Raw genomic sequence first — 27,411 nt, 5'->3', positions numbered from 1 at the left:
GGGATACACAGAAGATACGGGCAGTCTGTTCCGGGGGCTTGATCGTTACCGGGGGAACAGTGCAAGTTTAAAGGGGGAAAAGGGCAGCGGAGGGAAACTAGCCAGGCCCCGTGTCAGGTACCAGTCGGCCGCCCTACTTGCGTGTTGCATTCACATCCATGCCTCCCAGGTGGGCGCTGACAGCCCCCTTTTGGGGATTGGGAAGCCTTCTCAGAGGGGTTAAAGAATTGGTCCATTTAGTGACTAGTAAATGCTGTAGCAGGATTCAAGCAGGGCCTTGTCAGAATTCAAGGGCATGTTCTCTCTACTGTTTCCAGTACTTCCCTGTTATACCTGGAATGGTGAAGTGGGTCAGTTTTGGAGCCTTTCAGAAAAAGTATGATTTAAGCGCCTCTGGACTGTTTCACAAAGCTCAGCATTCTTTGATGGTTCTGAAGCACGCAGTGATTTTCGCCCCAGAGGTAACGTCTAACTCCTTTGATGATGACGTGGTTGCAAATGGTGTACAGGTGCAAAACCAGACTTTGCAGCTTCTGAAGGGAAACTCTCCAGTTCTCCCTTGGTCGGCTTTCTTCCTCGGGATGTATCTGTGCTGCAGCATAGGCCTGAGCTTTCCATATGGAGTGAGAGTTTAATATCCGATGTTAGCATAAAACGGTCAGATGAAGAAAATCGACGTTGACAATTTATTTTTGGGTTTCATTAGTCAAAATATACTATCAGTTAATGGCCCATATAGCAAATGAAATTGAGTACAGGACATTGCATTTCTTACTTTCTATTTAGAGTTCTCTTACAGAATAATGTTGCCTGCTTTGGAACATCAGCTCCACCACTCACGGCACCTATCAGTGTGTTGGTGTGATTGCATTTACAGAGTGAATGTAATCTGGGCTTCCTCAGCCCCAAACACTTCAGTGCAGAATCACGGGCTGTAGACGTCTGTTAGTCACGCAAATACTTCTAAAATTATATGATTCCAGAAAAGAAAGAAGAGAGAGAGAGAGATTGCCTTTATCAAATTTCCTTTCAGTTCTAACTGAAAACTGTTGTTGAGCAGCTCTGGTTTCCTTTGGATAAGAATATATACATTTCTTTGCATGTAACCTGGGTTTTGGGCTAGAACACCAAGTTCTTGCTGTCCACAAGCCACAAAAATAGTAGCCAAATTGCACACGTGTGAAATAGTTTATACCTTTTTCTGAGAAAGTATCCTTGAATTTGGGACTTGGGCTGTGATTTCTGCTTTTTGCTTCCCCCACCTGTCTTGTAATCTCTCACTCCTTCCCACGTGGTTCCCAAGTGTTCGTGGTCTCAAAGGAGCGGGCAAACACCCAGTTGGTCACCATGTACTGCTGCTATAGATAGAGCCCAGACAAGACCTAAAGGACATTATCAGAGAGGACTTCCTGGAAGAAATGGGCTGTACATTCAGTTGTGAGGACAGAGTAAGAGTCAGCCAGGAGAAGGAGTCAAGAATGTGTCTCAGATCGCAGGGGCAGCCCGGGCAGAGGCCTGGAGGCTTTTGGCGTGGGGACCCGGGGAGAGTGCCCTGTGCGGTCCAGGGTGGAGGGAGCCCCTGCTGGGGAGGACACTGGAGAGAGTCCGGGGTGTAGGGCTTTGGAAGAAGTTGAGTTTTACTAGAACTGACACAGTAGGCAGTGAAGGGTGTCAACAGAAGTGACCCTCAGGAAAGGTACTTCTGGTTTTGCTTCTGATATACTACAGACAAAAGGGTCGGGACGGGCGAGAGCAGGTATGTCTGTCCCTTTGAGATCCAACCCGTCATTCATTTATTCATAACACGTGCACTTCAGTGAGTCTAGGGGAGAGAGAGTGTAGCCCCATAAATAAGCAAAATGTATTTGCTTCTTGAGAGCTTAGCGTTGTCAGTTAGCCTAGAATGTTCTAGGAAGAGAGGAACAAATTGTGGAGGTTGGAGGGAGGGAAGGCTTCCTTGGGAAACAGTCAAAATGAACCTGGAGGCAAGTGGGAAGTAGGAGCAGGTCAGGGGGCTCCTGAGGTCACTGGGGACCTATGTACTGAGATGAGGCTGGGCGAGCAGGGTCTGGGGTGGGGCTAGAACTCTACCAGGGAGCCTCTGAACTGTTTGAAGTGGGGTTGATGTAATCAAATTTGTGCTTTGGGAAGGCTGTCGTGGCTTTGTGTGTGTGTGTAGCGGGGAAGAGGTGGAGGGTGCCACCAACTGGGGGATCATTTGAAGACCATTCACAGGCTGGGATATGGGCTTCGGGGCTACTTGGGGACGGCAGGGGCAGTGTGGATGCCGGCTTTTCTTATGGGGGACTTGTTAGCGGGGCTGCCCTAGAGGCACCTTGTGCCTGGAAGAAAACTGATGGAGGCTGCCAGGTGGACATTCCTCTTCTCTCTTTCCATGCCTAGTGTGATTATCTTAGCTCAGCCAACATTTGGAACAAAAGAGCTAATCTCCAGGGTTGCCCAGGCCTTTGTAGAGCTCCTTCGAGTGAGATCTGATAGGATTTAGGTTTGTGTTCAGATCTGGATGTTCACTTAGCTAGAAACGTCCTGTCATTTCGATTTCCATAGGGGTTTTTATTCCTGATAAAGATTGCTTTCTTGGTGAGAGGAAAATTATTACAGCTGTTGTCTTTTTCAAAAAAAATCATATGTTTTAAGAGCTTTAATATTCAAAAGAATAGGAATATATAAAATATTTAAGGAAGTCTTTGGTGTGGTTTCTTTGCTTTCTGAGCTAATGTGGACTTAGAGCCTTTGTATTACTTAATAGCACATCCTTGTCAGTATTTAAAGAGCTGTTAGTGAGCACCCCAGGCCCCACCTCTCAAAGAATCGTTAAAGTTTGCTCTGAAATAGTGAGGTCATAAACGTCTTGTTTTCAGAAATCAAAAGGTTTTAAATACGCACCATAGCTCCATTTATAAAATAATAATAAGTTCAAAATTAAGAAAATGGAGGATAATTGATTTTTTTTAAAGCCTAAACATAAACTTTCTTGTGCTAATTTTGCAACTGGAAATTTTGAAAAGAAAAATGTTACTGCAATATCATCTACGTGGTATATATATATGAGTTTCACGTTTGAAAAGTAACTGCGCAGTGGTTTTCAAAGTCAGGAGCATTCCAGCTCAAATACTGGCAGTGGTGGCTGCTGGTTTTCAATGGAAGAGCCTAAATTTGCCTTCTTAGCTTTTTTTTTTTTTTGTACTGAGAAGGTTGTGTAGTGCTTTGCCAGCATGATTTTCGGGCAATTTGAGGGCAGATGTCGTGTTCCAGCAGTGAGATATTTCCATGCATTTTATTTTCTGGACATCACCAGGGCACATGTGGGGTTTGTGCCTGCAGGCTGGAATGCTGCAGGACTCCCTAATCCATCACCATTATGTCCTGGTGCTGCTCCGGTCAGTGAATGATTTTCTGTGACTTGGAGGTAATGTGGTCTGATGGTGATGATCAGACGTGCAGTTAAATGCTATTAATTGAAATAAGAGTAACCTAGAAACATTGCTCTAACAATACAGGATGAGGGAGGAGGATTGGCTGAGCTGCTTGCAGTGGGATGTCTTCTCAGGTGACTCCCTCACCGTGATTCCTGCCAATATCCGCCCCAGCCCTGCACGGTAGTCCTGCCGAAGCAAGCAAGCACTTTGCTCAGAAACGCACTGAATTTCCTTGCGCCTCTGTTTGTTGGCTTTTTTTTGAAAACACATTTTGCCCTTTGCTTAAATGCCATCCATGCTAGTCACCCTTTACACTCATTCTTCTGGACCTCGTCCATACATAGCTGCTGAATGGATGAACAGAATGTAGTATCTCCATGTAGTGGAACATTATTCACACGTAAGAGTGAATAAAAAAGAAAAAAAAAGAGGAAAATGAAAAATGCCACCTGTTTTGGGAAGTCCACCCTGACTGTTCAACCCACACTTTTCCCTTTGAAACCCAATCACTTATGCTCCACTCTACTCTTTTTGATAGTACTTACCACCTTCTAATAATCTTTAACGTTTCCAAAAAAAATAAAAAATAAAGAGATGCTGATGCCACTTCAAAATATACAAGCCTTGCTAACAGCATGTTAATTGAAAGGAAGCAGACACAAACGGCCACATATTGTTGATTTCAGTGATCTGAAAAGCCCAGAAAAGGCACATGCAGAGGCAGAGAGCAGGTGATGGTTGGAAGGGGCTGGGTGGAGGGGGATTACGGAGTGAATGCTAGTGATAGGGGGATTCTTTTGGGCTGATGAAGTGTTCTGGAAATAGAAGGTGTTGAGGGCTGCACAACTGTGATTGTGCAGAAGACTGCTGAGCGCTGTGTCTGGGAGTGCCTGTTGTTGGGGCATCTTTATTTTGTTCACATCCTGCAATGTGAAGGGCCATCTTCTGCTGTGGTCATTCTACTCCTGTGAGTGGTGAGGGTCAGGACTTTGTAGAGTCCTGTTTCTTTTCTCCCTCTGGCTGAGTGTAGGCAAAAAAATTTAAGCCTGAGAAAGTGCTCCATCTACAGAAATGTCTTTCAGTTTTGCCTGGTGTAAAAATCTTGAGAGCTTTTAACCGTTGAGGCTAGTCTGTGGGGGTAAATAGCCTATGAAGCCTGGGTGAGCCCGGGAAGAGCCGCGCTTCCCTCCCAGACACGGGTGGGGATTTCACCCCCTTTCAGGCAGTGAAGGGCCCAGACCCGTGGGCAGACTTGACAATCGTGAATATTTACGTGTATCCGCTGCTTCATCTTGGATATTAATTTCAAGCTGAGTCAGTTTGTGACGGCAGCCTCATCCTACATCAGGAATTTATAGTATCTGCTCTTTGAGGTGAAGACCTGACAGACTTGATTATTTAATAGTATGCTTTGAATTGATATCTCAGATTCCTTTGTCAAAAGCAAAACAGCAGAAATACAGACGTCCTTTAATTCCAATGTGGCCTGGAACGGGTTTAGTGTCTGTGCCTCAGTGGCCTTATCTGCGGGTGGGGAAGATGATAACAGTGCTTCCCTCAGAGGGGCTGGTGAGAGGAGACTGAGAAGCACAAATGGAGGACTTACACGAGATGCTCATAAATGACCGAATTTAGTGCTCTCCGCCTGGTGAGGCCTTAGGGGTAGAGATGTCAGAACAGAGCAGTCCTAGCCGGAGCTCGATACGTGATGGTAGCTGTTATGATCAGTATCACCACTGTGGGTTATCAGGTAGTTTTAAGACTTGGTAATATGATTTCATGAATAATGTTAAAAGACTAGACATCTCAGATCCAGTTTACATAGTCCTCAAGATTTCTTCTGAGAATTGGATGGTTTCTTCCCTATCTTAAATCTGAGATGAGTCTCTAAAAATTTCCGTATTCCTCCATCCTTTTGCTTTAATTCTCTATTTCTTAAAAAACAAAGTTTTTAGATGGAGTTACTGGGGACTGAATTGAGGGCCTCATGCATGCTAAGCACATACTCTCCCAAATGAGGTATAATCTCTTCCCTGATTTTTTTTTTAAATTTACATCTTAATTTTCAGAGGTTAGAGGCCTCTAATTATTTTTCTGGAGACTTGTCCATGAACCTGTAAATCTACAATTAATGGACAAAATTTGGTTTATTAAAAAAAAAATCTATAGAATATTCTACAGTCCACCCAAAAGGAAATACTCATGGACTTAAAATGTTTCTCCTTTAAGGTGATTTCTCCTGTTTGGTCGAGCTTAATTTGTTAACAGCCATCCTCATCATCATAATGACCAAACTCGCTGTGAGTGGACTCCTAACTGAGGCTAAAATGCTTTGCTCATATTTTACTTCATAGCAAGTGTTTGATTGTAGGTATCAGTGTCTCCTTTTTTGTAGCTGAGGGATTGAGAGATGGGTCAGCTTGCCCCAAATGACACGCAGCTGGCGGTGGCTAGCTCGATGCTGGAATCCAGGCTGCACAGGATGAATTCTCAATTGCTCCTCTAATCAGCTTCCCGTTGAGTGTTTTCCCGAACTCCTGTGAGCCCATAAATGACCGATTTTAGCTATCTCAGCCTGATGAGGTCTTCAAAGGAGAGACACCAGTGAGAATGAGAGGCAGAGTGGCATAAATTAAAATTGTACATTTTCACAAATGTTTTATTCTCAGGTAATGACTGTAAAGGAAATAGTTTTTTAATTTAGTGCTTTGTGAGAACTAAAAACAAAACATTTAAAATAACTATTGTGCAAGAGAGAAGTGGTCTTTGAAAGTCCAACTGTTGCTAATGATGTTACTTGTTTTTTCTAGTGGTGCTTATTTACTGAAAAATTTCCAAACACTGAATTTGTTTTATGTAGTCTTAGTATGAAAGAAAACTTTGTCAGTGAGTATTGTAAGTAAAATCCTTACTCTTTTCTTTCCTGATGATGAATATCTTAGTTGTTTACATGGCTTAAGTATATTTCGTCATTTGTGAAATTTGAGTAATATGGTTTACCTTGTCTGACTGTGAGAGCTGGACGCCTTGTATACAAAGCACCGTAGAGGTGCTTAATAAAAATATGCTTTCACAGTGACTGATAGTTTAGAAGTATCAACTCTGAATACTAAAAAGGGTAGCTTATTTCTGATGCATATTCAATATGTGTATATATGATATACATTAATATGGCTTAAAGTAACTAGGATTGTTTTTTTTTAAGTGCAGTATGAAGCTTTAATGAAATCTGTGTCATTCTAGTGAGACAGGGACTACTTAAATTGCCTTAAGCAGACGACCTTGAAGATTATTTACACAGAATGTAAGCTCAGAATTCATGTTGCCGTGTAACCATCCATCAGACATTTAATTTCTCGGGATTCTGACCAGAACCATTAAGTTTAGAAAAATCCACATTGATTATTATCAGGGAATAAGCTTCTCTCTTTTGTGACTAAAGAAAATTTTGATTTTTTTCTGCACTCTTTTCAGGTTTTAAAATTTCAAAATTTTGATTTGACATGTCACTTTTTTAATAGAGATAATAAAGCTCATGCTGTTTTAATATGTAAATAAATGTTTTTGTATTTCAATACCCTTCTATGATTTCCTGGCTCTTTGAGAAGTATTTTGCAAGATACTTAGATTACCTACTGTTGGAAAAATACAGACGTGACTTTTATGAATATAGGCGTAGTACAGTTCTGTTGGTTTTTACTACAGTGCAAGACATGAGACCTAGGAGAGCTTTGCTGCTGATTGCCAGGAGGACAGATCTCAGGTCTCAGTCTCCCCTCGTGTAAAATGAAGTGGCTGGACTGGATTCTTTCCTCTTCTAAGATGAGCTTCCATGAGCCTATGTCTTTTGTTTATATTTAGGAGTATTAGCAATATCAGATTAAATACTGAATACCCCTCCATCCCCCCGAAGCAAAGTGCAGTATATGCTACATAAGCTTCTAGTTATCTGATTCTCGTTTCTCATCTTACAGTCAATTTTTGTGTTGCATGTTTCCCGGCAACCTGGAAGGTCTTTTTAGCCATAGGTGGCGCTGTTGCAACTTTTTACAGTCTTAATTTTTCTGTTTGTAAAATAAGGCTTAAACAATGTGATTTTATTTTGATTCCTTTGCTTAATGCTTCAGAATAGCACAACGTCCATTATGTCTTTCTACCTGGAAAATTTTTTCTGCTTATATCATAGTTTTATTCTTTTATCTCGCTGTGAACATTTCAGACTTGCTGTGCAAACAATGGCAAAATCGGGCTTTTCTTCTAGTGTTAGAAACCAGTGAGCCGGGATATTATAAAACAGCTAGAAGCTGCCTCTGGAGCACCATAAAGCTGAAAGGTGTGTTGAGTTCCCTGAGTATTGACCCCGCCGCTGTGTGTTAATTGGTGGGAGTTGATTTGGTACATATATGATGGGGTGTAGTTTCTTGACTTGGGTTTGCCTGCACGTGCTGACACTGAACCATGTGATCCTGAGTCAGCTCGTTCTGAGTTTTCCCCTCGTCTGTGAGAAGGGGACACTCATATCTGCTTTGTAGAATTGTGAGAATTAGTAATTATGTAACATGTTTACCACAGTGGGTATGTCAAGAGAGCTCATAAACTTTAGCTGCTGTTTTGTGTGCAGCCATCATTTTATAGTCTTTGGTAATTACAAAGAAACAAGAAAATAAGAAAAGCTGATTTTATGATGAAAGATATTTGAGGACGTTCCATAATTCCTACACCCATAATTTAGCATCAGCAGAGTCAGAACTGTTACACAGTCGCCCTGGACCAACGTTAAGCCACAGAAATTTTTGTTACTTCATATATGTTGGGGCCTAAGGGGAACCAATACTTATACACATGTTGTCTCCAGCAGCCAACTGAGAGATGACACAAAAGAGTAGGCAGGCGATAAATGTCTTCTTTGTTACTGATGAAGCCACGTTCTCCATGAACTTCAGGGCTGTGGATAAATGAGTGTCATGATACTGTGTCCCAGAAGTAGAGACTCACCCTGTCCCAGGTATCTCTGGGCCACAGCAAGCCTTCCCTTGAGAGAATGAGCCCCATCATGCACAGGGCTGTTCTGCAATGGAGCTGAGCATCCAGGGTGCTTCCCTAGGGTAGTCAACACTGGAGGGAAAGGAAGGGTTTCACATGCCCTGCTTGTCTCCCCGGAATCACAACTCAATCTGTTAATGTGAGGAGGGCTAGCTGTGGGCCAGGGGTCAGGGCTGTGAAGGGAGTAGCACTCTGCATGGCCCAGAGGAGTGGGGAGGAGGTATCCCTTCCATCAGTTTAAACAGGTGGTGGGATGGAACAGAAGGGTTCATCCCATGAGTTTATAAAAGGAGAAATAAGAATTTCCTTTGGGTATTAGTCTAGCCAGGAAACACAGAAGATGATTAGGAAGGAGACTTGTAAACCACTGTAATATTAATTTGACATTTGTTGAGCACCCAAAATGTGCTACATTCTTTTCTGAGCGTTTTACAGAAATGAATCCTTCAATCTTCTCAACAAGCGAGTAAGGAAGGTTTGATTGTTATCCCAGTTTCACAGTGTGGAAATTGAGGCACACAGAGGGTAAGTTGACCAAGGTCACAGAACTAGTAAGTGGCAGAGCAAGTATTTTAACCCTGGCTGTATGGTATTGTGGCTCCCAGAATGGGCTTTGGGTGTTTAGATGTATCTGCATCCCTCGATTTCTGTACGTCTGTGCATCAATTAGCCCAGAAAGGACAGGGAAAGGAGAGTTACACAGGTGCTCACAGTCGTGTCTCGGCAACTGTCCACGAAGAGTGCACCGTGATTAGAATTAATTGTTTTCCAGGCAGCAGATCTGTTGGTATAACAGAAATTTAGTCCATTGAATTCATCTAGAAATCCTTCCTGCTCTGCTTCTGTCCACACTTGCCATGTGACTGCCTGCCCGTGTTTGGGCCGTGGAGGAGAACATATACTCATGGTTGAACTCTGATATTGCAGTCTGGTTCATAGTTTCACATCTTCTGTTACATTAATAAGTTAAATTTCTGGTTTTCTTGCATCAGTGTCTCATGAGTTTGGTTAATGTGAAACCAGTCCATGGGAGCCCAGGGGTTATGATGGTATAAATTTTTAGCACGTTGTGGCACTTCTAGCCATGCAGACATGACTGGGGGATGTACGCCTTTCTCACTGATTTCTCCCAACAGCAGGGTCCTCTCACGGATGTGAGGCTGGGAGCTCTCTGAGTAGCTCAGTCAGAGGCCAAGTCCACCAATCCGAAAATGATGAAGTACCTGGAAGTGGGTTTAATAAAAGTAAAGGGCTTCCAGGTAGTCCGATGGGCTGTTCAAGAAATTTGGTGAAAAGCTGTCCACTGTCTGTGGCTTAGCTGCTTCTTTGCTATTGAAAAGTCTGGAGTAGATGAAGGGATTTTAAAAAGCAGAAAGGAGTGATTTCAGGTGGTACATCCACACCGGTGAGAAGTGATGGATGACCGCCTGTGTGAGGCACAGACAGAGTCTTACAAACTTCATAAAACAGCTTCAAATGCTCTGCCATCTGAGTGCGCTTCATATGGGGTCCAGCTCATCACTGGTCACGCTGTGAGGGCAAGTAACTGACGATGGCAGAAAGGACACGGAGGCATCAAAAAGGTCTCACTCATGTTCCCTGTTTAAAGAATGTGGCACAGTGTATTATATTTGAGCTGGTTTTTCACTGAACAGTTTTTAGTGTTTTCTGGGACTCCCCAGTGCCCCAAGGTTCCATGCAGCTGGGTGTCCCCTCATTGCAGCTCCGTCAGCGCTTGCCCTGGGCTGATGTGGTGTCACGGGAAGCAGGACGGTCAGCGTCCCCGGCTCCTCTGAGCTCCGTCTCCTCATCTGCAGAGCCTGGTTTCCCATCCGTGTCTACTTAGTAGGGTTGCTGAGAATCACACGTGATGGTTATCAGGTGTGATTTCTGGTTGTCTCTGCGATTGGCAAATAGCCAATAATTGATAGAAACTCTTGTTTTTTTAATTGTAATTGTGTCTCCTAGATTGCAGTGGTTTTTAGTCTGCATTTTTTTATAACTTTACTCATTTTTAAATATGCCCTTATTTTATTTATTTTTTTTTTGAGGTACTGGGGACTGAAGCCAGGACATTGTGCATGCTATGCAGGTGCTCTACAACTGAGTAATACCCACCCTCCTTTTCTGCACTTAAAAATAAATATTGCAATACACAAAATAGCTCTTAAACTCCATCATGGGACCTGGTCTCTGTATAGGCAAATGAACACGTATACTATTTCAATAAGAATAAATGCTGTTGAGACATAAGTTTCTGAATCTGTTAATGTGCTTAAAAACGATCATAGCTAGTGATAAACACGAGACTTAGATCCAGGACTTTTTAGGGTATGTTTTGCCATCATGGGAAATTACATTCTACCGAGAAGGCTAATTGGGTCTCTTTGATATTTGGATGGTTTAGCAGGTGATCAAGGCTTTCCAAAGCTGACAGTTTTGTATTTTAAACTAACTACAAAGTTATCTTCTAGAAGATGGAAATCCTAAGTTTGTGAATTTCCCAGTAATCCAGGGGGTATGTGTCTGTGTCTGTGTCTGTGTCTGTGTGAACGTTTGTGTGTGTGATTTCAGGAATGTAGAAATAAGTTCCATATAGACTTCTGATATCTTTCTCTTCCAGTTCAAGGTTTAAGCATATACTTACACAAATAAATTGATTTTCTTTTGTCATTTGGCATATTGGCGGGAATAAGAGGTTCTCATACTTGTTTCAGAAGGGTTGGGAAGCATGAGCTTAGAAAACGGGAGGAGAAAGAGGCAGGGAGACACTTCACACTTTGTGCAGTATATGAGAAACGGTAGCTTTTCTTTTCTCTTTTCTTCTAAAGCAAACTGGCTCTGAATTGTAACACACTATTACTCAGAATTGCTTTTCTAATCAGATACAAGTGCCTCAGATTTTTCAAGGCAACATGAATGATGAAATGTGTTTTAGCATTTATCTTTAAAAGTAGTTTTATTTCTCAAGTAAAAGACTATAGCCTGTTTCTTCCAGCGTCTCAAGAAATTCTCATTGATCTATGTACATGTTCTATGTGCTTATTTTCTTTTCTTTTTTTTTAAGTGCTTGTTTCATTGTGGTGTGAATCAATGTTTAAAATTTCTGGATTTTGATCTTTAGAAAATGCTGATATATCAGAACTGTTAAAAACCTGATTGTTCTTTGGTCCTTGTTTGGTGGGGCACCCTATTGATTACTCTTGTCTGTTAAAGAGAGAAATTCTTCCTCTAGCCTGCAGATCATTAAGTGTATGGTTTGCAGTATGCCTTTAAATTTCATTGAATGCATTGAACATGATTGTCCAGTGAATTTTGAGTTGACTCATAGTAATGACTTTGCTTTGATTCTGTGGCTTTTGCTCCTCTCCACAAGAGCTTGAATTCTCTGTTGCATTTTGTATACGTGTTCTTCACAGTGGAAGAAATTTTGCATTTTTTACAGAGGTGGTTTTTCCTAACACCTCTGAATGCCTTCTGTAATTGATACAACAAAAATCTGTTATTTCAATGCTTAATTATTTCATAAACTAGTTTTTGGCTTAATCAGAAACAATGACAGAGTGATAATAAAAAATAGGAAAACTTTCCTTCCTTTGAAGAATAGAAATCAGGTGGTCAGGCTCACCCATGCTTTGGGCCTGACACACTTAATCTCATGTCATTGTGTATCATGATTCGGAGATGGAGTTGCTTCAGGTTTATTGATTTTTGTTTTAACATTTGTGTTGAATTCTTTCTCCAGGCTTATGTATCCTGTTGGGTTTGTTGAAACTGTAGAAGGGAAACAAAAGCTTTTTTTGGTTTCCGGAGGCCTGAGTTGCTGATGATAAGGGTTGAGGGTGGGCTGAGGAACAGAGTGACACTCCCTCTGCTCCCAGCTGAAATTGATGAACAATGAAATCAATTAAGTGTATCGGTATTTGACCAATAGAAGTTAGTGAGCCCAAACTGGCTAGTTATGCCCAAAGAAAGTACTGAATTCACCTGCAGAATTAGGTGCTTTACCAAGAAGAAGCAGCTTAGAGCAATCAGAAAAATCAGTCCTATGATGAGATATAAAGTAAATATGATATCTTTTATTTCTGAAACTTTTCTACGTTAAGTTGTGTAGAGCTAAAATTAAGTTTCAAGCACCAGGAGTTAACAGTGTGGGTGGTTCTGTATGATCATTATTCAGGAATGTGCCTAGACTCTGCTAGAGTGGCTGAAGCTGGCAGGAAAAGACCCAGAGCCAGGATTTGTCACCTTAGGGTGTCCTCCATAATGGTTCCATGTGGGAGCCCATGATTGGGTTAACAAATTGTAACAGACCCCAGCCGCCTGTCAAATTTAAGAAGAAAACGTATGCTTAGTAACTGCTTTGCAAGCAAGTGCCTGTGCATCCTCACTCCTGTCTCCTTGCCTTAAAAAGCAGAGATAATGCTTTGCTTGCGTAGATGATGTTTTAGATAGCACTCTGCTCATCGCAAAGCAATGACCCAGGCCCACAGCTATAAAGGCTGGGCTTGTGTGCAGTTAGATACTCTATTATCCCCCAAGCAAGGACCTAGCTGGTCTGGTGGTCTGCTTTGTAATTCACATGTCTAAAGAATGTATCTTATTCCCCTCACCCCATGACTTACCTAAAGATACACTAAGCCTTTGTACTCATGGTGGATTCTACAATCTCTGTCTCATCCTTCTTTCCCCAAGTTCCTGCTTACTATCACACAACTGTTAATGACGTTTTCCTTTGATTATACACAATAAATATGGGATCATTTGAGAGGCTCGTGGAGTTGGGTCCCTACGCCCTCTCTCTTTCGTGACTTTTTCCACAGAGTCTTGAGTATTCATTCCCTGTACGTAAGACTTCTGCCAGCCAGAACCCACAGTTCCAGGTGAGAAGGATGCAGGCTTTATCTCTCCTACCCGAGGGAGAGAGAGTAGAAAATTGAGATCTGCTCTTCCGTGGTCCCTTCCTGCCCCAGGTCTGCTCCAGTTCACCTGCAGCCTTCTGGCCTCTGCTCACACTGCCTCTGTCCCAGGACTGACAGCAGCCTTTTCTTCCCTGGTAAACATTTCCTGTGCCTTTTAGAAGTTGGTCTCTTCTCTGCAATACAACCCTGGCAGATGTGATGGTGGTAAACGTGCTGGTGGGCAGTCACTTGGGGACTGCCAGGAGCCATGCTGATTCTCCTGAGTCTCTCATTCGGGGTTACAGAACTGTCGAGCAGCAGAGGAAGCCCTTTAACGTGAGGCCAGCTCAGCATTGCATCACTTTCATTTTATTTTTGAATTTTCAGTGGAGAAATTATTTGTAGCAAACTGTTCCAGATTTTTGGCTGCCTGCTTTCCTCACCACCATTTCCTTGTTGGCTCTGGTGCTTGTTGTAAGAACCAGGTTTCTTCTCTGGTTATTTCTAGCAGCTGGGCTTGCCGAATCCTTGATCTGCATTTGAAGCAGAATGCTTCTTCGTGATGTCAAGCTGATTTTCCTATTTCTGAATATTTCGTGTACACTCAGCAACTCTTTCAAGTGAAATGCTCTTGTCCAATTCTGTTAACCCATATTTGCCGATCTCCTGCTTTCATGCTGAGGGCAGTTTCTTCTTCCTGTAATAAAAGTTAGCAATTTGCATTTACTATTTGAAGGTTCTGGCCCTAGGTGCTTTTGTCCTTAACAGTTTTAATACAATTCACCCATTAAAATGTGCAGCGGTTTTTACTCAAAGCCCAGAATTGTGCATCGCAGTCAATCTTAGAATATTTTCATCCCCCAACAGGAAGCCCTGTATGCACAAGCAGTCATTCCCATCTTCCTCATCCTCCCCCAGCCCCAGGCAGCCATTGTTCTCTCTCTATGGATTTGCCTGTGCTGGACATTTCATGTAAAACAAGTTATTTCATGTAAATGGAACTGTCTATTGTGACTGACTTCTTTCACACTGAGTAACTTTTTCAATGTATTTCCAGGTTGTGGCCTGGGTCAGTACTCTATGCTTTGCTATTGCTGAATTATATTCTACTGTATATCTGGGCCCTACTGTTTACCCATTCATCAGGTGATAGTCGTTTGTGTTGTGTCTGCTTTTTGTTTGTGAAGAGTAATGGCGCCGTGAATACTCCTGTAGGAATTTTTATGTGGACATTTGTTTTCAGTTCTCTTACTTGTGTGACCAGAGAGCAGAAATGCTGGGTCATTCATAAACCAAATGTTCAACTCTCTGAGGACCTGCCAGGCTGTTTTCTAAAGTGGCCACCCTGTGTTACATCCTCAAAAGCAAGGGCTGCGCGCTCCGCTTCCTCTGTGTCTTCATTAGTGCTTGTTACACATTTTTTTTATTATAACCTATTGTAGTAAGTGTGAAGCGGTTTCTCCTAGTGGTTTTGACTTGATTTCTTTTACAGCTAATGATATTGAACATCGTTTGATTGTGCTTATTGGCCATTTGTATATTTTCTTTGAAAAATACATTTTCAGATACTTTATACACATTTTAATTGAGTTCTCTTTTTCTTGTTGAGTTGTAGGAGTTTTTTCTTTTATTTGAAGATACAAATACTTAATCAGATAAATAATTTGAAAAAATTTTCTCCTCTCTGATGTTTTTTCACCTTCTGGATGGTGTCCTTTGAAGCAAATTTTTAACATTTGATGAACTCCAATTTATCACTGTTTTCTTTGTTCCTTGAGCTTTTGGGGTAATATTTAAAATCTGAGGTATTTTATTTAAACTTTTATATAAAAAATAACTTAATTCTTAAGACTGTTCTAGGAGATGGGTGCTGTGGCTGTCCCCAGTCTATGGATAGGAGACTGAGGTGCAGAAAATTTCACTGAAATATCAGTGTCACAGCTACCCAGTGCTGTGGGATTTCAGACCCTCATGTTTGTCCCCAGCATTTGTGATCTTCACCACCATGCTCCACTACTGCCTGGAATCATTAATGAAAAAGTTTTCCTTTTTTGATTTCTTGATTGTTTGTTTTCTCATTGGGGAACTCACCTCTTCATTTTCCTTGCAGAGATCTGTGTAGGTTTATTTTAGATCTCATGTACTTATTTATTACACAGGCTCCAGCGATGATTGTGCCTAGTTGATCTAATCAATTCATACTCAAGTCTTTCCTGCTCATGACACTAAAAAGAGAGTCATGATTTACATAATGCTCAAAGAAGAATGTACTTGAGTGATTTTATTTTTCTAACCAATCAAACAAATCAAATAAAAACCCGGTGTTGGAACAGATTATAAGCCCTGCAGAATAGGGTCACTGTCTTCCTTGTGTTTCATTTGATTTGTCACAGTGTCTGGATAGTGCCTTGCTGTCCAGCAGTTTTGTGAGTATACGGTGCTCGTGAATCATTGTAAGGAAAGAATTTTGACAACAGACTGTGTTGTTCATTTCACAAGGGAAAAGATCATATAGAAATACTGCTCAGATTTATTTTAAAATTAAGCTTGGTGTTTTGAGAAGGGTTCAAGAAACCATACAAAAATCTTTTTCACTAATTTTAAATCTATCTTAGACACATTATGCATACATAGCAGAGTAACTTATCAACTAGTTTTGACAAGAGGAGTGTATTATTGATTATCTATTTTAGTTGAAATATTCTACCTGGGATAAAGTAATCAGTGCCCATAAATGAACAAATATGTTTGTATTTCTATGCAACATGGGGGCAGACTTCATATGTTTTTATATAATATATATGACTGTGTGTTTTAATCTGTCTGTCAGTGTTTTTATAGTTTTTCATCAATGTTGTAACTTTAGAATTCTTCTATGGAAATCACCCCCAATTCTAGTGCAGTTTGTACTGTGTATCCTGTCTTATGCATGGGATTCCACTGTCCCCTCACTGAGGAATTTCCTCTCCTATTGAGTTAGTAGCAGAGTTAAAGGAACTGTGATTTCTAGGCCTTTGCTCTCCATGTGTTTGCAGTTGGCTGTCAATCAAGATTTTCTCTTTCTTGAGTTTTCATTGTTCAATTAGAATTTTGGAAATAACAATTAATATGTTGCAACACTCTCCCTAGAAACTTGATGTGTTTGTGCTTTTCAGTTTCCAATTTACAAAAAATGTAAATGCACTCTTGTTTTTAAATAGTCCTTTTTCACTAGATATTTGTTTACTTCTTTATAGTCAAAATATTTTTTTCCCAATGAATGAATAGGTTTGCATGTTTTAAAAGATACCTTACTTTTTAAATTTCTTATTCTAACAGGTATATTCGTTGTACAGAATTTAGAAAATAAGGATAAACACAATTATAACTTAAAAATGGCCTCTAATCTCACCTGGAGATACAGTTGTAAGGTTTGAAATTGAGAATTACAAGTCCTCTCAAACTGTTCTTCTATTTCAAGTACGGTTTGGTTACTGAGATCCTCGAATTCCCATATGAATTGTAGCAGCAGATAGTCAGTTTCTGCAGAGGAACCCACTGGGATTGTGATCGAGTCCACGTTGAATATATGGATCGCTCTGGGGAGCACTGCCATCCCAAGAATGCTGTCATTTGATTCAGGAATGTGCGTGGTGTGTCTGTCCAGGTATTTAGGTATTCTTTAATTTTTTTCAGCATTGCATAGAGTTTACATTGGATTATTTTACTATATATTTTGCCTTTATACTGAGGACAAGTGTGCAAGGTACCGGGATCAGAAGTGTATTGGAGCTCCGCAGCTTGCTGCCACCATGGACGCTGTGCTCTTGCTTCGCCCACTGTACAATGTTGCACAAAATAGGACCTAAGTAACTCTCTCTTGAAAGAATGATTATATGATTGCTGGATGATGCTTGAGAGTCCTTGTGATGATGTCTTTTTCCCAGAATTTCCCCTCTTCTTTACTATGCCCTTTCCCTTCCTTTCCTCCAGCCTGTGTTTCAGCCTGCCTGTGGCATTGATTTTCCTTGTCTGTGGACTCTTCCTTTCACTAGTTCGTGATAATGTTACATGTGAGATGTGGAAACTTGCTAGATGTCAAGAAAGAGGAAATCCATTGCATTCTAGTTTTTTTAGAGTGTGCTATTGTATTATCGATTGAAATGAAATCAGGCTGACCCATTGAGCCATCCCCTGAGCTCTTTTTGCCTTCCTACAGGTGATACTGCTCTCGTTGCTGCATGTGCCCTTCCCCCAGACTTGGTTTTGGGGTTGAGTAAGTCACCGTCACTGGAGCCCTCTCTTTAAATGATGAAGAGAACATTTGCTCTTTCTCCCTGTTTGGGGACTTGGATGAGATGAGGCAACAGATAAAGAATGGAGCCCCACCTCATTCTGACCCCCGCTCTTTCCGTTCCTTTCTCCAGGGGAAGAGTACAATTCAAAAATATAAAGATTGTGAACTAATGAGATAGACAAGACAACCGATCATTTATTAAATACCCTTTCATGCCAGAAACAAATGTATTATACACACAAAAAGCACATAAAATACGGTAGTACTGTGGTTACAAACGTGGGTCCGAGTTCGAGTCCTGGTCTGGAGTGACAAGTCCTGTGAGATGGAGAATTGGTAGGTCGGCTTAGCCTCTCTTGGACTTGTTTTCTGTCCTGCAGAGATGGGGCTCGCTAGGCGTCCCTCCCCCGTAGAGGTGCTGAGGGGTGTAAAAGACACGTGTAGGCAGACCGAGCACAGCTGCTCTTTCCTCGTAAGTGCAGGATAGCATCGCTTTTGCGGTGATGGCTTTATGACTGCACCCTGTAGACTCTCAGTGCTCCAAAGGGATGCCTTGCAGATTGGAGATGGGATTCTCACTTCTGTATATACCCAAGGATTGTGTTATTGGGCCTTGCTAATTTGACTCTATTCTTTAGAAAGTACATAATGTAGATATATTTTTCAAACATGCATGATTTTTTCTTTTATTATTTAGAGTTCTACCCTCTCATCTCTTGGTGTGACTTTTCATGGAATCCAGGAAACAGTCCTAAGCAACCTGCCTCTTCACACTTCTCCGTGGTGGTTTCCTTCCCTGACTAGAAGAGGGTTTTGCATAGGTAATTTTGATTGCTCCCCTTCTCTTGGAGACTCTCTGTTTTTCTGCCCATCTCTCACCTGTCCATCTGTCCATTTCTCTACCCACTCATTCTTCTGACTTGTTTCAATAAGCATTTCAGGCAGCTTACAGAAGAACAGGTACCAAATAAACAGGTGAGAAAATGGGGCCAAGTTCATACAGTGAGGCTAGGAGTTGAGCCTGTGTGAGAGTTGCCAGCGTGAGACACACGCCTCTGCCTTGTGACTTATAAGATAGACAACATCAATGTGCCTGAAGCTCCCAGCAGACACAGGGAAACAGGGTTTGTGGGAGATGCTCATTGGCTGTGAAATAAATAAGTGGCTTAGTAGAAGCCCAGCCTTTCCAAGTACTAAGGCTTAGGAGAATATTTTAGTGTCTTCCAAAATCAGATTATTGCATCTTTTCTTTTTCAGAGTTTTATGTATAGTTGGTTTACATTCTATACCTGGAAATTTCTCCAAAACTTCTGCCCACGTGAGTCCCATGACTCGGGAATGGGGTGGTTCTGCTCATTGACGGGTGTTGGCCAGAAACGGAAAATGACAGCCTCAAAGGAGCCTGGGATTTATCAGTTATGTTTTGTCAGTGCTGTAGATTTCAGAAAATGCTTTCACCTTTTCTTTCCATCTGAGGCAGCAGCGCGCTCTCTTACCAGCATCAGGAGCTCAGGGCCACGGGATGGTGGGGGCTGACTGCACTGCCGTCAAGACAGCTGAGCTAGTCACTGCAGGTGTGGTTCTTTTACATACTGCAGTTCATGCTCTTTACTAGAATGTTTCAACAGGGAGTTAATTAACTGAGTTAATTAACATTTTATAAATATGATGCTTTGTTGAAAAGACAGTCATAGGCAGAATATAAGTTGTGATCACTTTAAAAATGGTTTCATTACTGAAGTTTCAGTAGGAAAGATCCAGTTTATCTTATTTCCGCCTCTCTTTAAAAGTAACAAAGAAACAAGACAGAAAAAGCAGAGGATGATTTCTGTTCTTCCTCTCGGCTTGCAGGTGCCCTCACCTCCAGTGGCATCCATCCAGACACCAGCACTGACACTGGCCGTGCTCAGAACTGCCTCAGCCCTGAAGACACATCTGACAAATGGAAGGGGGCCGCGCCCTGTTACAGCAGGTGCTCTCACTTTGTGGGTCCTTATGTAACTGCGCGGTGTTATTCAGGATCGCCCTTTCTACACTTTGTGACGCTGCTGCGGTGTCTCCTAGTTATTTGTTTCTGTAAGTACTCGTGTAATTATCCAATGTGTGGTACTAGACATCTAAAAATGCATTTTTCAGATGAAAAATAGTGTGTATTTAATATAAATGTATGAAAAAAGGGTCAAATGGATCTATCCTGGTGCCAGTACTCAGAGATAATAATTAACACATTAACATCTATTTTCTGTTCTTTTCATCAGTGTGTATTACCTCTGTCATAAAAACCAGCGAGCAATGTGTGCCTGTATACTGTGTGGAGACCTCCATTTTCCATTCGGCTTATTACACATTTTTCTACAATATTCTATCTCCCCTGGCATGATTTTTAATGACTAGTATAGCATTCTGTCTTGTGGAGTCCTCGTCCATTTTACTTTGGACTTAAATAAACTTTTAAATTCCAAGTATACTTAACTGAAATTCTGAAAAGAGATCTGTTGTGGTACCGAAAGTCCCCTACTTCCTTCCCCTTTTTTCCTGAGAGTAAAAACTGCTGACAATGTGGAGTATATATTTCATGACCTTTATGCCTGTGTCATATAAATAAACACATACATACACGTATATGAGAAGTCTATGTCTATGTGTGTGTATATATGCTTTATTGAAAAATAAGGCCATACTATATGTTTTCTGCAGCTCGGTTTATTCACTCAGGTATATATCACAGACGTCCTCTCTCTCCAGACTCACCCGGTCCTTTCAGATAGAGTAGAGGGTTTTCCTGATATGCAGGTTTGGTCTCTTGTGTAAGGACACCTTTCGTGGGAGCGTACTGTGGACAAGGCCTTGGACCACGCCGAAACACCGGAACTTTAGTGCCCACAGCTCACCGTGATTTACCGCATCATTGTCTTGATGGTGGACACTTAAGTTTTCTCCATTTTCCACTGTCAGAAAGGGTGTTTGACTGGCATACTTCTTATACAAACATTCCTGTGATCTTGTATGAGTATTATTTTCGTTAAGTTTTCTGGAAATTTAGTCCTTGGATGTGACAACTACATAAATCACAGGCTCCTTTCAAGTGAATCTAGAAATTCCTTCTCCTGTGGGGCATGAAAAGATGTAGAATAACTTATGTAACCAATTCTCTATCGCTGGATATGATTTCACTTCAGCTTTTCTTCTCACCATTGTAAACAGTGCTGTGTAAATGCTCTGATAAGTACATCTTTTTGAACTGAATTTTTCTAAATGAAACGATTCCAAAATGTGGAGTTCAGCCTGTGTGTACACACGTTTTTCAGAGTTTACATATCCATTGACATGTCATCCTCCAAAAGATCGCTCACAGTTTGTTCTCTCAAAGATGGACACTAGCTAGAATATCTTTTAAAAATATGTGCCAATATGATGAGCAAAAGTACTTTTTCATTGTTTTAATTTGCACTTGATGACCAGTGAGGTATTGAGCATTTTTCACTCATTAGCCATCTGACTTTTAAAAAGTGAATGATCTCTTTTGTCCTTTGCACACATTTAAGTGAGGCAGCTTCTTGTTGCTTTGTGACAGCTCTATGTATATTATGAACATTAACCCCTTGTCTTCATCAACATGTATCAGAGAGCTTTTCCTTGTCATATTTTGCCTTTCATTTTGTTCAGTAGGTTCATTTTTGTTGTGGCCCAAAATAATCTTAAGATTGTAAATGTCTTCTTTTTGGGTTTTATTCCTGATATTATTCTTAGAAATACTTTCTTATAATGGTATAAATTTCTTCTGTAGGTTTTTTTAATCTCTAAGATGGAGATGATGATGGTACTTGTTATAGTGAAGAGAAGTTGAATTAATATGAGCAAAGAATTATATTCGCTGTTATTAGTACTTTCTAATATTCACATCACATTCTGTAATTTTTCTTGCGGTCATTATGACTGGAATAGAATTTGTTTTTTCCAGGGGATTCTCTGATTGTCCCAAGACAATTATTGAATTCCTACTTTGCTTTTTAACTTGAAATCCCACCTGTAAAGAATACTTATGTACACTAGAGTCTCTTTTTGAGCTCATGGTTTATTTTTATCAATCTTACTTTCTTACACTAGCACTATATCTTACATATTGTAAACATTTATTTAATATCTGACAGTGCGATTTTTTGATTCTCTTTTCGATCCCAAATTTTCTTGGTTAGTATTATGACTTTATTATTCCTGAAGAATTCTAATATAATTTTTCAAGTTAAAAAAAAAAGAAGTGCTCTCGTGGGATTTTTTAGTACTTTTGAATTATCTTTAGGAGAACGTACATTTTTACAAAACTGCTTTCCTCCATACAAAATGTTGATGTCTCTACTTTCACACCTCTTACTTTACCCCACAGTACAGTCCTGTACTTCCACCATGTACAACATGGGCATTATTTTTGAGTTTATTCCAGATTATTGTTGATGTTTTTGTTAATGATTTAAGTCAGAATTTTTTGCTATTGTATATTTTAACTGTTAAAACTGACACCTAGGAAGGCAGATTCGGTTTGTAAATACTCACTTTGTAACTTCTCATTTAAAATTGTAAGTATTAAGTACTTGTTACAGAATCCTTTCTTTTCTGTTTTTAAAAATTTGTTTCCAAGATTCTCAAAATGGTCATAGCAAAGTAGTATAGGTGGGGACAGAGATGGAGAGAGGTAGTGTGGCTCATGTACAAACTGTGAGCACTTTCATGGCTGCGTTTACGCTGGAAAAGCCGCTGAAGAGTCCAGGATAAAACGGGTGGCTTTGTATGCAGTTGAAAGCCAGCTTTCTTGCCTGGTGAAGCCTGGTGGGCGTGACAGGTAGATGATCAAGGTCGAATGGAGGTTATTGGCTGCACAGAGCGCTGTGTCTGAGAACTGGAGAATATCGCCATGGGAAATGCTTGGTGCCAGGAACAAAGCAGAGGAGCTGGGGACCCTGTGTGTTAAGGAATTTCCAGCCCTCGGAGTGGGAAGATCAGACTCTGCATTCAGATCTGAGTTTGAATTCATCTTCTTTAGTTTACTTGTCCTCTGACTTTGGTCAAGCTATATACCCTCTTTCACTTCCTGTTTTCTTATCTCTCAAAATAGGAGAATTACAGCCTGCTGCTAGATTGTTTGATCAGGTTAAGTAATTAGTGTCTATAAGATGCCACGTACAGTCACAAGCTCAGTGAGAAATGGGCTGTCACCTGTTCTTCTGCAACTCAGTGCTTGACAAGACATGTGGGAAAGCCAGTCCCTAATTTGTGTGTGATGCAAGTAGGAACAAAATTAATGTCTTGCCTTTCCCTAGCAGTATACTTACAGCTTTGCTTCATTTACTTCTTTCCTCCTTTCCTTTCCCCTTTCCCATCCTCCACCAAAAGATCCTGAGACTCTCTCAGAATAGTAGATTCAAATTACTTTAAAGGTTGGCTCATCCTCATGAAATGATAGTAACATAAAAAAAATCTGTGCACATCCCACAATACATTGTATTTGATTTACACACACACGTGTGCACACATACACACACACAATCAGGCTACCTTCCACTTGCAGAGGGATAAGGACCACTTTTTCTGAGTTTTCACTCACTGAGCTTGAGAACAATGTCTCTTACACAGACTTTCACCAGGCTTCGTGCATGGTGTTTTTAATTGAATTTCGGCTTTGTGGCCATAGATATAGTCTCCTAATAGAAGAGAGAAAGTGGAGACATAGACATTCCGCTGAGATATTGGTGTCATCATATTTTAGTTGGAAAGGACTTAAGACAGCATAGAGTCGTAATATTATATGGGTGAGAATCCATGATGTTGTAACTTGGACAAGAACATGGACCTTCTGCTGTCTTGTCCACAAAGGTGAAGAGGCAACTGGGCAGGGGATGGTAGGGATCCTTCTTGCTTGAGTTCCATGTTCTTGCTAGTTTTCATTGCTCAGTTGCCTTTAGTTTATGTCCATGAGGCCTCTCATGGGAAGGTCACTCTGTCCTGATAGATTGAGTTTCTTATCAGCAAAAAGCTCTGGACCCACTCATATTTCCCAGAGTTTTCTGCTGACCTGCTGACACTTTATATAATTGAGACCTAAGAAACTACTGAATATAAAATCCTTATTGTTATTGTTTGCCCTCGAGTTCCATAGGAAGGGGTGCTGTCTCAGGCTGTCTAAAGCCAGATCTGAACAAAGATAGGGTGACAGGCTGTGCTGCTGGTCCTCCACAGTTGAAGGGGATTTCCAACTTAGCTTTATATTCAAGGCAGATGAGTTCAAATCTTGCCTTTACCAGTTATTATCTTTGTGAATTTGGGGAGAAACTGTACTTTTTTGTGTCCAAATTTGTTTATCTGTAAGTAAGTTCAGTATTTATTTTAAGGTTTCTGTTTTAGAATTGAATGAGCTAATAGTCTCATTTATACCTAAAATAGTGATCTCATGGTTCTATGCTGGTGCCTTGGTAGTTGATTACTAAGGGACTCCGCAGTGAGATTGGGGGTGGGGGACCCTGGATAATAGAGCTTATATTCCAGGATATGCTTGTAAAAGACTGGATGTGCAGTGGATTTTTAGTAAATATCTACTCCTTTCCTAATCTGCATTGATTGTGTATATATCTTTATACTAATATATGAACAATTTTTATTGCAATTTAAATATCTTTGTAGTATTTACAATATCTAGTTATAAAAATACGTGAAATAAAAAGATTTGAATTTATTTTCTTTTCAATAAGCAAAACAAAATAAAATAGAAAAGAAAAAAGTTTTGAAGGAGTAGAAATAATTTTATTTCTGTGGAATCAATTCCTTGTAATAGGTTTTTTGTTCATGTTGTTAAAAAGCATAGAAAATTGATAGGTGGTGAAATACTGGAAATGAGGAAACAGTGGAGACATACTACCTCTAAGGCAGTCAATTTGTTACCAAGTCCAAACTCGTTCTGCTTGCTGCATGACAGGCCGATTAATCGGGAGATGAGATGTTGGAGTAAGGAAAAGAGACTTTATTTGTAAAGCTGGCAGACCCAGAAAATGGCATATTGTTATCCAGTAGAACTCTCTTCCCCAGGGCAGAATTCAGTCTCCTTTTATACTAACAAGTGGCGGGGATGTGGCTGGTTGTTGCAAACTTCTTGCTGTATGAATTGTTTGTCCTTGAAATCCTTTGTTCCTGCAGCTGTCCATGTGGGTCAAATTATGGTGCCCTTGTAAAACCTCCAAAAAAAAGAAAGGTTATTCACTATTTTACAACTTGCCATCTATACATAAGTGTAGAAGAGCAAATATCCTTAAAGATCAGAGCCCGGAGAATAGACCCTCCTGGATATTTCAGGCTAAAGGCAACTTTCTTTTACAAAAGGTGCAGAGATAGCAAGTCTGAGCCTAGAAAACAAGGTACAGGATTAAAGCCAAATGAACACATCTAACATGGAGTGAAATTTGTTCTTTCTATTACAATTTCTTTTTCTCCCTCATAAATAATTTTAGTAAGAAACATGAGCAATTTTTTTATTTTTGCTTCTTAATAAAGGACTACAACTACAATTTAGTGAGCAGGGATGCTGTGCGTGCCTTGGTGTCACAGCAAACTCTTGTTGGTGGTGCAACATGCCTGATGCCCCATGAGTGTTGGTGAGGGTCCCCCTAACCAGGGGCTCTATTCAGGAACCACCATATGCGCGTTGACCTCTGGCACCTCTTTTTCAGCTGCAGGAAATTTTTTCAGATTCTATGATAGAAAAATCACTCCAGCTAGGGATAATCAGGGAATAAAGGAAGAGGAAAAGGGCTTGAAGTAGAGTAGAAGAGAAAGACAGAAGCTCAGGGAGCCTGGGGGCTTGGCAGCACTGCCTCGGGAGAGAGAGGAGCAGAGGTGTGGATGGGACCGGCTACGGAACCAGCTCCTGCAGCTTTCCCTGCACCCAAGCCACACAGCTTTTAATAGGGCCCAGGACTCTCTCCTGGCTGGATGTCACCCTGGGCAGAACCTTGAGAATCGAAGGTAAGGGGTGGGCAGCACTCACCTAGGGGGTCACTGAGGACTTTGGTCAAGTCCACATTGACTTTTCCAGTCAAGTGCCTTCACCTGTTCTTTATCTCAGAATCTGAGAAGCAGGAGCAAGGAACTCAGGGAGAGATCCAGGAAGATATCTGACTGTGTTAAGAGACGACAGTCACAGTGACACTGGGAGCGAAGACACTTGCAGCAAAGTAAAATAACTTCACAACTATTGCATCAGAGCTGCATGTGTGAGAGAGCCTAAGCCTGTCTCAGAGTGCAGGGGACAAGCGGAATGGAATGGTAAAATTAACACTGACAATTGAAATTTTGTTAAATAGCCTGCTACTTTTAATTTTATCACTTCAATGTATGCAGGTGTATTTCTATGAGCATTTATAGGTTCACACAACCCCACCAGCCCCTCTTGCCCCCATGGGGGATGGGATTTCTCAAGCACAGTGCCCCTCCTGCTTGCTTGGGCCACGCTGCGGGTCCTCACCTGGGGCCAGACTGCTACAGTACACTGAGTCCCCGAGGCACGGCCTGGGATACATGACAGGAACAACTGTGCTCTTGGCTGAGGGCCTCCATTTCCCCCTGCAGTGTAAGAATGCCGGTGACTCAGTTAGAAGCATGCATCCAAGCCGTCCTTCCGTGTCATCACCATCTAGAAGCGGTGCCTGAATCTTCTGAATTTCTGCAGAATGTGGTTTACAATCACCTTGAACAAGTGAGTGTGTGTCCTCTTTCAAGTGGAGGAGTTACTGCCGTTTTCCTGGAACTTACTCATCACTAGTCCATCTGATTTTTCTGTGCTAGGATTCAGTATGGCCTGCTAATAACTCTGCAGTCAGATCTAGAAACCCTGATGAAGAGGATTATTTATTTTCTTTCTTTATATGATAGTATTTTACTTTCAAATTTCTGAGTTTTCAGTTCTTGGAGGAATTTTTTCGGGGGTTGGAGAAACAACTTTGCTCTTACCATCTTTGTGACCTGTTGCTATATGCGTCTCACCTGTCTTCTGTCACTTGTGAGGCGGTTCTATTTTTGACCCTGTCCGGGTTGTTCATATTTTAAAACATAAAATCTGTAAAAGTACAGTCCCTTTTACTCCGAAGACATTCCACAAATACTCCTTTAATCTGGGTATGGTTTTAAGAAGACACAATAATTAGAATATATACTTGCAGGTTGCCAGTGCAAAATCCCCAAATTAATAGTCAAGCTCAACATCTAAAATCTTTCTAATCTACCATGGATTTGTATGGATAAGTGAAGTAGTTTGCTAAGAACTCAATCCTCCCAAGCTGATGCTCTGCCAGATGGTGGAGCCGAGGGACGAGGGTGTGTCCTGCCCTTCCTGAGCTGACAGTTTCATGGCAAAGACCTTCACCAGGTGAAGAAATTGAAGTTTCTTCTAAGAACAGTGGGTCTGAAATGAGTCCAAAAGCGTGGGAGAGACACAATCACATTTGTCTCAAGTAGGGGAGAGTGGCTGTGGGGCCACTTGGGAGACTCATGAGTCCAGGTGGGCAGTGTTGTTGGCTTCCACTTGAGCGGTGGGACGGTGAGTGGGTAAAAGCGAACAGATTGAAGGCATGTTTAGATGGTAAAGAGGAAAGGATCAATGATTTCTGTGAAGGTAGCATGGAGTAAGGCCCAGGTTTCTGGGTGGATTAATGAGTTAAATAATGGTCCTGCTGTGTTCTGAGGAGGGAAAGCAGCAGAGGGAGTTCTGGGG

The 27,411-nt window shown here is 41.1% G+C and overlaps 1 protein-coding gene across 1 annotated transcript in view; it reads left to right on the top strand.

The window, feature by feature from the left end:
• The window catches only part of LOC140693562 (uncharacterized), a 141,779-nt gene that overhangs the window by 70,535 nt on the left and 43,833 nt on the right, over window positions 1-27,411 (top strand). The window contains exon 13 of the mRNA XM_072957349.1: window positions 19,512-19,632. Within this exon, the coding sequence (XP_072813450.1) occupies window positions 19,512-19,632 (121 nt within the window). The remainder of the gene's footprint in view (window positions 1-19,511; window positions 19,633-27,411) is intronic.

This window comes from Vicugna pacos, unplaced genomic scaffold (genome assembly GCF_048564905.1).
Source record: "Vicugna pacos unplaced genomic scaffold, VicPac4 scaffold_19, whole genome shotgun sequence".
Lineage (NCBI taxonomy): Eukaryota > Metazoa > Chordata > Mammalia > Artiodactyla > Camelidae > Vicugna > Vicugna pacos.
This window is presented reverse-complemented; position numbering and strand designations above follow the sequence as displayed.